Consider the following 11,345-nt stretch of genomic DNA (forward strand, 5'->3'; position numbering starts at 1 on the left):
AACATATTAGGAATGTAAAAACCTGTGCGAATGGCTCAAACATTGCGAAACATGCGTGGTCATTCGACCATCGCATAGACTTTGAAAACTCTAGTGTAATTGACAAAGGCTCTTTTCGTATTAGAAAAACTTTGGAAGCATGGCACACCTCTGCTACTAAGCATGCTGACAATAACTCAAAGCCCATTCCAAGCCAATATTGCATTCTTTTTAAAAAAAAGCCTCTTAATTAGCACATTTTTACTTTGCTTTTGTTTTTCATTATTTTCTTTTTATCACACCTTTCTTGTATATATTTTATTCATTTTGAATTCAATTTTTTATCCGTCGAAGGCTGTAGAGCGACAGCCGAAAGCTCATTGTTTTTAATATTTTTAGCCAGTGAACGTTTGTTTTTATTAAGGGAAAATATGTTGCGCTATATATCTGTATGACGTGTGATGAAGGGGGACCGTAATGTGATTAAGAAAACATTTGTTATGTGTACATCTATCTTCTCATTTTCCCCTACTGTAACTTATTAGATAGTGATTGCTGTTCTTCGATAGAGTTGAATCCAAAACATAATACTCTCCCAATTGGTGCACTAACGCATTGCAGACCTACTTTTTCCTTATTTGGCGATTGATTGCAAGGACAGTACCCCGGGGGGGGGGGGGGGGGTACTCCCATAAATTTCGGATAGGGGTGTGCCGCCAAGGTTCTTAAACCCTGACCCTATTTAAGGATAAAGAAAGCGAAAATTGATACCCTTTTTAAGGCCCAAAACCGAAAAATGACACCCTATTCAAGGGGAGGAGAAGCGTTCCATGACCATCCAAATATCGGCTAACCGCGCACGGCAAGACACAAATCTCTATAAAATCGCTTTACTAATACCTGAACAGAAAATTCAGTTTTAAGATACCTTTTTTGGTTTAGCTGGGCGTTTATTTTAGCTTATAGAATTTAGGTACCCTATCTAAGGATCACACCGGGAACTCATTGCCAAAAGGAGCAAAAATGATACCCTATTTAAGGACCGAGAACCTCAAAAACCATACCCTATCTGGCGGCACATACCTATATAGGCCACATATGGGAGTACCCCCCCCCCGGGGGACAGTACGTGCAAGAAATGGCACTCAGTGCGAAAATACGCGCTGTGGATTCTGGGGACCGGAATATAATGTAGCTTTTTAAAGAGTAGTTTAATATTTGATACATAATAAGTCGTACCTTCATAACTGATGGAAGATTTATCACAACGGGATCACTTAAATTCTTAAATTTACTTCCATTGTTAAAAAGAATTGTGCTTGAAATTATTCCTGAGTTCAAAACCCTGTTGAAAGGAAATTTTCTATATATTATTTTAATGTTATTTTGAATGAAATGTACCTATAGCTAAAATGTTACCATGGGCATGGGAATGACGTTGTTTTCGGATGTTAAAGTTGTTTGCTAATATCGCAGTGTTACATCGCACTGCCTAAGAAAATTATTTACCGTACCCAAATTCGCAAGCGCAATCTGCTATCCTGATATCCTACGATATCAAGTCACTGACCTGATATGGCACCATATCATGGTCACTTTCAAGTGAAGTAGTGTTACCGTACGATGAATTGAAAAAAGGGTTTTACCAATAAAACAGAACCCCGTAATTTAAAGTTTAGTTTGTGTTAACCGGTAGCAAAATGAGTAAAAACTTTCTCGCCAAAACTAAATTTGAGCTCGCCCGCAAACTGCGCCATGTTTGCCGACGAGTACTGAAACATTCAGACTGAAACAATGGACTCAGAGGTCCCAAATCTTTCGCTAAATTCTGAATTTGGAATTTGAATGCTCGCCATGAGTATTTTGGCGAGACTGCGTCCCGCTAAAATACGAACCATGGCTCGACCAAACTCGCCTGCTATGCCGCCGAAGCTTACCAAAAAGGTAAGATTAGGTATAAAAAACCAAAACAAATCGCGACTTGCTCACGGAACGTATTTCCGACGTCTACATGTAATTGCTTCTAGGTTTAATTGGCTCACTAGATTATCTGTTTTCCTTTGTGATTCGCCGAGTGATTACTTTGGTTTTGGTTATACGACATAATTGAAAAACGCTCTGTCAATTTACTGTTTCCTCTGTATCACAGAGCCAGAACCACAGACACTAAGATGTTGTTGACTTACTTGCTGCTTTGAGGATCCGCTGTAACACTGACATTTGAAATCAGAAGATTGGAAATTGATACACCATCTAAACAAATGAGACAAAACAACTCATTAGTGAGAAGGAATCTACTGTACGCTGGAAAATCACAAGTGTTTAAAATTATAACCTTCTTGTTGTGCTCTCCACATCAGTGAAGCTGGCAGGTTGATGTTGCCGGTCTGTTTGCCTTCTTCTGGGAAAGACACTGATTCTGAACTGTTGACTGATGGAATTGGAGGTAATACATCCACTCCAAGGACTAGAAAGGGAGAAGCAAAAGTGAATATCAGAAATAAATTTCCCGTAAAACCTAGTCATACTGATAGAGAAAATGGTGATTTGGCCAATGCATTTTGCTCTTTGAAAGCAACAAAAAAAAAAACACAATCGTTCTAAAGAGTGTTTAGTTTTTTCATAGGAAGAAAAAAAAGATAATGATGTAGAATCTCTGCTTCTACACACTGAGTTAACATAGTTTGCTTGAAAATAACAATGAATTAATACCAGCTGTTGCTCTAGGTCACTCTATATTTTCCGTTGACTCTATAATCAGATGCTTTAGTAAGTACATTCAGTGTCTAAACACTGACTATATCAATTATGACTGAACATTGTTATATGGTTAACCCTGCCTTGTGATTGGCTACTCGGGCCTGCCCGCTCGGGATTACCCGCGATTATCCCGCAAATTTGTTATTGTTGCTGCCTGCTTTTGCACTGAAATGTTTGATTTCGGATTCAAGCCATGTGTTATTCTTCAAAATTATCAATCAATTAAAAAATAACTTGGCCAATATAAACCTTATATCTTAGCGTCCAAAAGCACTTTGTTTTTATACTCAATCAACTGCTCACCTAATGAGCCAGTTTGTATTTGGACACTTGTTGGCTCAGTAATGTTTTGTCCTTTTCTTAATCCTTTGACCATCAACTCTCCAATTCTTTCACTCGTTGTAATTACTTGTGAAATGTGATCCACAGACTACAACAGACAACAAAGTTGATTATCGCACTTAAAATCACAGCACCTTATAAAAGTAAGCAAGCAAGAAAGCAAAAAATGTAAGTAAGTATGTAAGTGAGTGAGTGAGTGAGTGAGTGAGTGACTGACTGACTGACTGACTGACTGACTGACTGACTGACTGACTAACTGACTGACTGACTGACTGACTGACTGACTAACTAACTAACTAACTAACACTGAAATAGAACATTAAAAAAACACAACTGAAAACTATTGTACCAGGGATCCAGAATTCAACATACTGTCCAAAGCTTTTCCTAATTTCTGCAAAATAACAAAAGCACCGGTTAAACATTTTTATTTTTATGTCTGCTGTAGCAAGCCTAAGTTAACACCTCTATGCTGATCTATTTGCGTCATTTGTCGTCAGTAAAGGTGGTGGAAAAAGAGGACACAATGTTGTGGACACATTGTCGCTGACATGAACGTTTCCCCGTTAGCCTGCGCGCGCAACATTTGTGTCCGAGACACAAAACGTGTTTCTGATTTCTTTTAGAAACGTTTTGTGTCCGTAACAAATGTTTCCTCGTTTGCTCGCCTAAGAAAACATCACAAGAAACAATGTGTCCTCGTTTGCCACCGCCTTAAAATTTTGCGGTGTTATATTTGTTGGAAAACAAAAGTGGAGACAAACTTCTATCCATGGCATACATACATTCATCTTTTCCTTGGCAACTGATTGATTAAAAGAGGCGCCTTCCAATTTATCCAGATCGTTGTTTAATTCTTGTACGATCTCGTCCAGCTAATGAAAAAAGACCAACGAAAGTTATACACAGACATTAACGAAGTTTTATTCAGTCCAACCATTATTCACATTAGATGGATAGCTTAAAAAAATGAGAACGATATCATGAGGATATTTCCTTCTCACACCCTTTCTTCCTACTTTTCTTTCTTTTGTACTTATTTACTTGTTAAACTATCGATTGATGCATTTAATTTATTTTCATCTACAAAGTTTATCAAGAGCTATTGGAAGTGTAACACTTATTGTGTCAGAACTAAGAAATTTTCAGCTTGTCAGCTACAATGGTTTGGATGTAAAAGAAAAATACAGCATTTGTACTACAACTATGTCCAGTCTTTGTCATTAGGTCTAGTCTGTAAAGATAGCAGACTTGTCAAATCATTGCAGAAGGCTTTAACATGTTTGCGACTTAAATAGTCGAAAATCTTTTTTCATCTTTCAGAGTTACAACATGGCTTACTGTTACTCGTGCGGTTGAAATAGTCGGTTGTCCGTTCCCTTTTGAAGTGCTCTTCACACTCGACGTTTTCTTGCTCGGTGGGGAGCCTGTAATAATACGAAAACAACAACCTTCACCATAACGAAAACAACAACGAGAGCAAGGCCTAGAGAAGAAGTACATGATGAAGAAAAACGAGGACAAGAAGGAATAGTAATAGATCACTGTAACAAGCTTGTGACCCTTTACTTTACCGAAGCAAAACCAGTCAAAATAAAACATAAGAGTGATGATTACAAAATAAGAAGGCCTCAATTATAAAATGTTTACATTTGGTGTTATTTTTATCTGTTATTCTCGTGACCACAGTGGGGTTTCCAGATGAATGAGTACCATTTATCTCCACTAAAAGTTTAATAAATAATAAGTTTCTGATATTGACTCATAAAGAATAATTATTAATACGTTTCTATTATTGACTAGCATAAAGCATACCATAACGAGAAAACTAAAGGAGGAGGCTAGGGTTGCCTTGATTACAGTTAGTTCAACGGCTACTGATGAGCGCAATGATTTTTATAATACAACCCAGTCTGTTCACACCAGCTAAACTCGTTTAGTTAAGAACTTAAAATAATACTAAACCGTGTGTAGTAAACAATTATTTTTAAACATGTGTAAAGGTTTGTGTAGACAGTGCATTGGTGCTTCAATTGGAGTCTTAACTGAGTTTCTTTCCGTCTATACTTTCGATGTTTCAGGAGGTTTTTTAAAGTATATTATACCTGGTATTGGTAGTGTCTGTTTGCAGATAAAAAGCCTCTCTGTTGTACACCCATCCAGCTGCCACTGGTGTAGATGATTGTAGTAAGCACACCTTTGTTGATTACTGTACCCTAATTCTGGGTTGCTGTTGTTGTACCAGTTTGTGTAGTTATAAGGCGCACCACGCACCCACCCTAATCTAACACCCTTATCGAACGTTCTTAGTCCAATGTAAAACGTTTCGTTTGGCCGAAGGTTTGTTCCGTTGATGAGGTGATCCAGAAAATCGTCTTCTCTTTGGCTCAGCACACTTGTTAGGAAAGAACTATTCAAATCTTTGCACCACTTTTGCGCGTTCCAAAAGCTACGCTTCTGAGTAAGATTGGTCTGCACATAATAACAGGAAGTACCGTTTAGGAACCATCCAGGCGAACAAGCAACTGAAAGATTTAGCAGAAGAAAAATACTTATGATTATAAATAATACAAGAAATGATCTACCATAGTTTTACTGCATGTTGTACATCTTTTATCCTTTACAAGAACACCGGGTATTTCCTACGCTGGGGTCAAGGATAGGTTTACGAGCAAAACTTTACAGGTACGTAGGATTAATCTTCTGTCCTGGACAAAACTGGTAGTAACGAGTAGTCTTTCATTCATACAGATGGTTCACGCACAAAGAAACAAAACATGGTGATGATTTTGCTATCGATAAAACTTGTGACACTTGAGACTGAAATTAAAACAGTAAGAATTCCGTTTTTCTCCACTCAAACGAGGAATTTATAAAAAGTTTCTGATAGTGACTAATATAAAGCATACCGATAACGAGGCAACTGAGCAAGACTTAATGAAGAAGGAGGCTAAGGTTGAGTGGAATGTTCCAGCTAAAATTACGAGAGGTTTGTGAAATTGCTTTGACTCGGTTCGTCAGTACCGTATCCACAACATAACAAAGTAAAGACTAACCAGAACTAACTGTCGTTGACGGCGTTGATTTGACCACAGACATTAAATGTGTCTGTTTGCAGATATAAAGTCTCTCTGTTGTACACCCATCCAGCTGCCACTGGTGTAGATGATTGTAGTAAGCACACCTTTGTTGTTCACTGTACCGTAATTCCGGGTTGCTGTTGTTGTACCAGTTTGTGTAGTTATAAGGCACTCCGTCCACCCACTCTAATCTACTACCGTTATTTAGCTTTCTTAGGCCAATGTAAAACGTTTCGTTTGGACGAAGGTTTGTTCCGTTGATGAAGCCATCCAGAAAATTGTTTTCCCTTTGGCTGAGCACACTTGTTAGAAGTGAACCTTGCGATTCATTGCACCACTTTTTTGCCTCCGAAAAGTTACGTTTCTGAGTAAGATTGGCCTGCACATAATAACAGGAAGTGCCGTTTAGGACCCATCCAGGCGAACAAGCAACTGAAAGATTTAGCAGAAGAAAAATGTATTACATAAATTAATACACAGAGAATATGCAATGCAAGAAAGGATCTACCGTAGTTTTACTTCCCGTTGTGCAAGTTTTATCCTTTTCAAATAGACTGGGTTTTTCTTACGCTAGAGTCAAGGATAGCCAACTTTACAAGAGCAACTTGCACAAGCCAACTTCATAAGAGCAAGCAGAACTTCGCTAGTGGGATTACCTTCCTGCCCGGGACAACATTGGTAGTAATGAGTAGTCTTATGGGAATTAAAGATTGATCACGTCCCCCTCCTTTTCACGCCTACTAAAACAAAACATCGTTGTCGTCGTCATCATCATCATCATCATCATCATCATCATCATCATCATCATCATCATTAACTTGGAACAAAGGCTATCTAGAGGAAACATCTCTTTGCTCTATATTCCAGTCATTTTTACGTATTAGAAGTTATTTTAAGACGCCATTCTTGCTAAAACAAAGATGTTTTATTTACTTTTTATGTAAGGACACCAGCTGTTTTTAGTTTTTGAGTTCTTTATCTTTTTATCGAAGTGTGTATTTTTTATTGAGTATGTGAAATAAAGTTATTGTCTCATTAAAAAATTATTGTTATCATTATTATTATTATTATTATTATTATTATTATTATTATTATTATCATTAAAAGCATTACTTCTTTACGCTAGAAGAGCAAGTGAAAAGAACACACTATAAACGATTAATCAGTGCAGCCTGCTTGTTTTTTAAATTGCATGCATGTTTTATGATTGTTTTGTAAGAATATACATTTTAATAGAATGACGGTTTTTTTGGGCGCAAGTTGTTTAAGATTGCTGTCGCTACTTGCAAGGCGCTCGATAATAAAGTGCTTTGATGTCAAACGCGATCCAAACTAACAAAAAATATTGTGTCTCGGAACTTCAACAGTTCACGAAATCGGTCGCCCGATTTTCGGATTCAGTTCTTCAGTTTCGTGTCCGGCTTAACCGTAAGTCGGTGTGCAAGGTTTTATTATATGTATGTACCTGATATTGATTTTGGCTGTTTGCAGATAAAAAGTCTCTTTGTTGTACACCCATCATCCAGCTTCCACTGGTGTAGATGATTGTAATAAGCGCAACTTTGTCGATTACCGTTCGGTAGTTCCTGTCTGTTGCTGTTGTTGTACCAGTTTGTGTAGTTATAAGGCTCACCGTCCTCCCATTCGTATGTACCATCTTTTATTTTTGTTGTAAGCCCAATGTAAAACGTTTCGTTCCGTCGAAGGTTTATTTTGCTGATGAGCTGTACCAGAAAATCATTTTCGCTTTGCCTCAGCACACTTGTTAAAAAAGAACCCTCCCACTTTTTGCACCATTTGTTTGCCGCCATAAATGTAAGCTTCTGAGTATCATTGGTCTCCACATAATAACAAGATGTGCCATAAGAGACCCATCCAGGTGAACAACCATCTAAAGCATTTAGCGGCAGAAAAAAACAATTAGTTCCAAGAGAGGATATGTTAGTTTCAATTACGTACAACAACTATCAATTTCCAAGGTGTCTTTGGGAAAGTCAGTGCAGATTGGATTTTTGATACCGCATGCCCAAAGGATCAAAAACAAAAGAGAAAAGAATGCCCATGTCACTTCGCGCCAAAGATTAAAATGAAAAAAAAAAAAACACGTACAGAAGCGAAGAATTCTACAAAAATGACGAATCAATGTTGTTATTTATACGCTTTAAAAGGGAATTTATTAAAGTATGTTTTCATCGTATTTTTGAGGCTGCTGTTACTGTTGCTATTTCGCTTGCTGGCTGAATTGTTAATAGTTTAGCTGTCAAAAGCATTTATGATTAACACAACTTATAGTGCCCGGGAATTTAAATAAGCCGTGGAATTGACAGACATGGAGGCGCACTCGTAGGGCCGAGTTGAAGGACAACAATGTGGCATTGGAGAAAACAGAAACCAAGAAAACAGCCCAAAACAGGTTCAGGTGCAAATCGATAGTTACTGGTTTATGCTCCGTAAGAAGATCCATAATAATAATAATAATAATAATAATAATAATAATAATAATAATAATAATAATAATAATAATAATAATAATAATAATAATAATAATAATAACAATAATAATAACAATAATAATAAGAAGAAGGAGGACTAGGGTATAGGTTAATTTTCATTTCAATTGATTTCAGTGTCGTAATCACACTGCAAAAATCGGTTTTTGCCTGAAGTAATTTTTTCACCGTTGCGAGTTTTAATTAAAAGTTTGATTTTTAAAAATATATATATATATTTTGAAGCCTGAGTTGAAAACATCAGTGAAACTCGTGCTGCGACTTTATATTGACTTCTAATTCCCTGTTATTTTGTTCACAGCATATTTTAGGTTTGTTTTTGTACTTTTGCAGCATAACATTAACATACATATGGAGTTTAACCAAGGGGTGAAAACAAAAGTCTCAATGGAAAAACAAATAACCGTCTTCAACTTTATGTATCTCTAACTATTATATTATCTAACTAACGATTGCAAACCGGAACAGAAAAGCTCAAAATACTAATGGAAATTAACTCTGTTGACAGTGGTAGTTTTGTCAAACCAAAACACGATTACTGTTTTTGGCAACCATAATGTTCAGTCAGTGGTGAAGAGCTGCACAGCATGGTCCAGTAGTTTGTTAATTAGTCGAAATTAAGAGAAGCGGAACATTCTGTCTGGCTTTGCCGGACTAGTAGTACCTTTATTGACACACAGCCCTATAAGTCCTTTGACACTGAAGAAGCGATTTAAAGGAAGAATAAGCAATTCGTTTCAAATGTGTTCAACTGGTAAAAGTCACGTAAAAGTCGTTAACGTTATGCCTGATGTGTCAGTATAAACAGTTGTGATGCTATTATCGTTCTTAATTTTTTAAAATCTTCATTAATTAGAAGATCTCATTTACAAATTTTATCCTCTTTTATGAGGGAACGTTCCAGAAATAACTTCCATTAACTAAGGAGAACTGAGCAAGCTAACGAAAACTTGAAACGAAATCGATTTTTCATGCATTATTGATAGCTGTTGATTCAGTGTGTGAATAGAATTAATAATTTTAAGTTGAATGCAATGTAAATTTCCGAAACGATGTTTGTGCAATATGCTAGCAAATATATGTTAACAATTTTCTAGTGTGTGTTACTTTATAATTCCATGATCTATAATATTTACGACGCCCAAAAGAATATTATTACTGAGTAAAGTACTCTTGTCAAAGTTTTTTTACCAACTCGCAGAACTATTCACTAAGTTAACACGTTAACAACATGACTTACAGGATTTTTGTGTCATGACTTTTTTGCATTACAAGCCGACCAAAACTGTTTTACTAGTCAGCTAGTGAAGTTTAAATCAATGATCCCGACTAGCATAGTTGATCTACAGGTCTGTGCCTGTTGTTTTTAGCACACTGTTATCTTAAACCGACTTGGTTGGCAAAGCAACAGCTGTCAAAAGGCGCATGTCAACTGTTGTCGCACATAAGTCACATTTGAATTCCTAACAATTTCTTATTCCAACTTAGGCAAATTTTACCTTGTTGTGATGACGTCTGGGAAACGGCTAATATCAAGAACACGGCACTCACGGCTTCCTTCATCATCGCTGATCAAGATGGAGTTAAACTAATTAAGTTAGTCTTCGCTCGATGGGTTAAACCCGGCGGGTCGCCAAACTTATCAGCATGAAGTGCAACTTCAGTCCTGACTCATGGTCTTCACATGCCGGCTTGTATGAATAATGAATGTTTTGTAAACTTCAACTGGTTGTCTGATCTTAAGAAATAGCAGGAACTGTGTTCATACAGTCTTCATAACACAAACTAAACATGCCTGAACAAATTTACAGTGGATGCTATTTTATTTAATTGATTACATTATGTTATTCTTCACAGAACATTCGAGATTTCACGCTACTTAAACAAGTGAATAACTATTTTTAGCAGAAGTCTAAATTGAAAATACTTTTGTGTCAAATAAACAAATGAAGCAGTAGTAGGAAAATGTGTAGTTTACTTATAGTTTTATTAATTTTTTTACAGTACAGCACCGAAGTCTGTCACCAAAATAACGAAAGAACAGAAAAAAATACATAATCGATAAAAAGTATTTCTGGAATTTGTCTTATTCGAGTATGCCAAAGGCAACATTTTTTTATTATTAAACCACGACTTTTTATCAGTTTTAAAACTTTTATTGTGGATAAAAATCTTTAATAACTGTACTGTTACTTGTACAACATACAACTCACTCGACGTTTTGCCTAGTTTCACTGTGGGAGCCGAATCAAGGGGTCTGGGTTCTAGCATTGGCCGGGTCTTTGTGTTGGGTACACCAACGCGTTGAAGCCGCCAATAACCCGTCGGTTGTTTTGACTGCCTTTGCATGCATATGCAAAGTCGCATTATCTAGCACTTTAATGGTCCTGTGAGTAAAACCAAATGCAAGGCTGATCGGACAGCTAAAAGGATAATTTTATTGCCCAATATTTTGGTTAGACAAAACTAACCTTCTTCAGGGTCTGCAAAAAGCAAGGTAAAAATGAAAACAGGAGGTTAAAATATTTGAAATGATGCTTATAAAAAAAGATGAAATACCGTATATAATTGGTTGACAAAGATAGAAAGACGAAACGTGTACAAAGGCTAATATAAAAATGAAAACATAAAAAGAACGCGTTTTTTTTCGTCACGTTTGTTCATTCCATAGGAT

The 11,345-nt window shown here is 36.6% G+C and overlaps 1 protein-coding gene and 1 long non-coding RNA gene across 5 annotated transcripts in view; one reads left to right on the forward strand and one right to left on the reverse strand.

Moving 5' to 3' along the window:
• The window catches only part of LOC144662705 (uncharacterized), a 23,992-nt gene extending 13,522 nt beyond the window's left edge, over positions 1 to 10,470 (reverse strand). For 2 of the 4 annotated variants that reach the window (XM_078523572.1, XM_078523574.1), the window contains exons 1-11: positions 10,171 to 10,470; positions 7,627 to 8,052; positions 6,138 to 6,593; positions 5,187 to 5,606; positions 4,423 to 4,508; positions 3,867 to 3,956; positions 3,431 to 3,475; positions 3,043 to 3,169; positions 2,315 to 2,446; positions 2,166 to 2,232; positions 1,219 to 1,324 (exon numbers count right to left, since the gene is read on the reverse strand). In XM_078523572.1, coding sequence (XP_078379698.1) covers positions 1,219 to 1,324; positions 2,166 to 2,232; positions 2,315 to 2,446; positions 3,043 to 3,169; positions 3,431 to 3,475; positions 3,867 to 3,956; positions 4,423 to 4,508; positions 5,187 to 5,606; positions 6,138 to 6,593; positions 7,627 to 8,052; positions 10,171 to 10,237 — 2,022 coding nt within the window. In that variant the 5' untranslated portion in view covers positions 10,238 to 10,470. Of the gene's footprint in view, positions 1 to 1,218; positions 1,325 to 2,165; positions 2,233 to 2,314; positions 2,447 to 3,042; positions 3,170 to 3,430; positions 3,476 to 3,866; positions 3,957 to 4,422; positions 4,510 to 5,186; positions 5,607 to 6,137; positions 6,594 to 7,626; positions 8,053 to 10,170 lie in introns of all 4 variants that reach the window. The other 2 variants (XM_078523573.1, XM_078523575.1) reach the window with 2 other exon arrangements.
• Positions 3,073 to 4,716, forward strand: LOC144662761 (uncharacterized). Its single transcript, XR_013572522.1, has 2 exons — positions 3,073 to 3,249; positions 4,405 to 4,716. It is a non-coding gene; the product is annotated as an uncharacterized LOC144662761 (long non-coding RNA).
• Positions 10,471 to 11,345: the final 875 nt, after the last annotated feature.

Source organism: Oculina patagonica, chromosome 8 (genome assembly GCF_052425735.1).
Source record: "Oculina patagonica isolate OP01 chromosome 8, crgOcupat, whole genome shotgun sequence".
Classification (NCBI taxonomy): Eukaryota; Metazoa; Cnidaria; class Anthozoa; order Scleractinia; family Oculinidae; genus Oculina; species Oculina patagonica.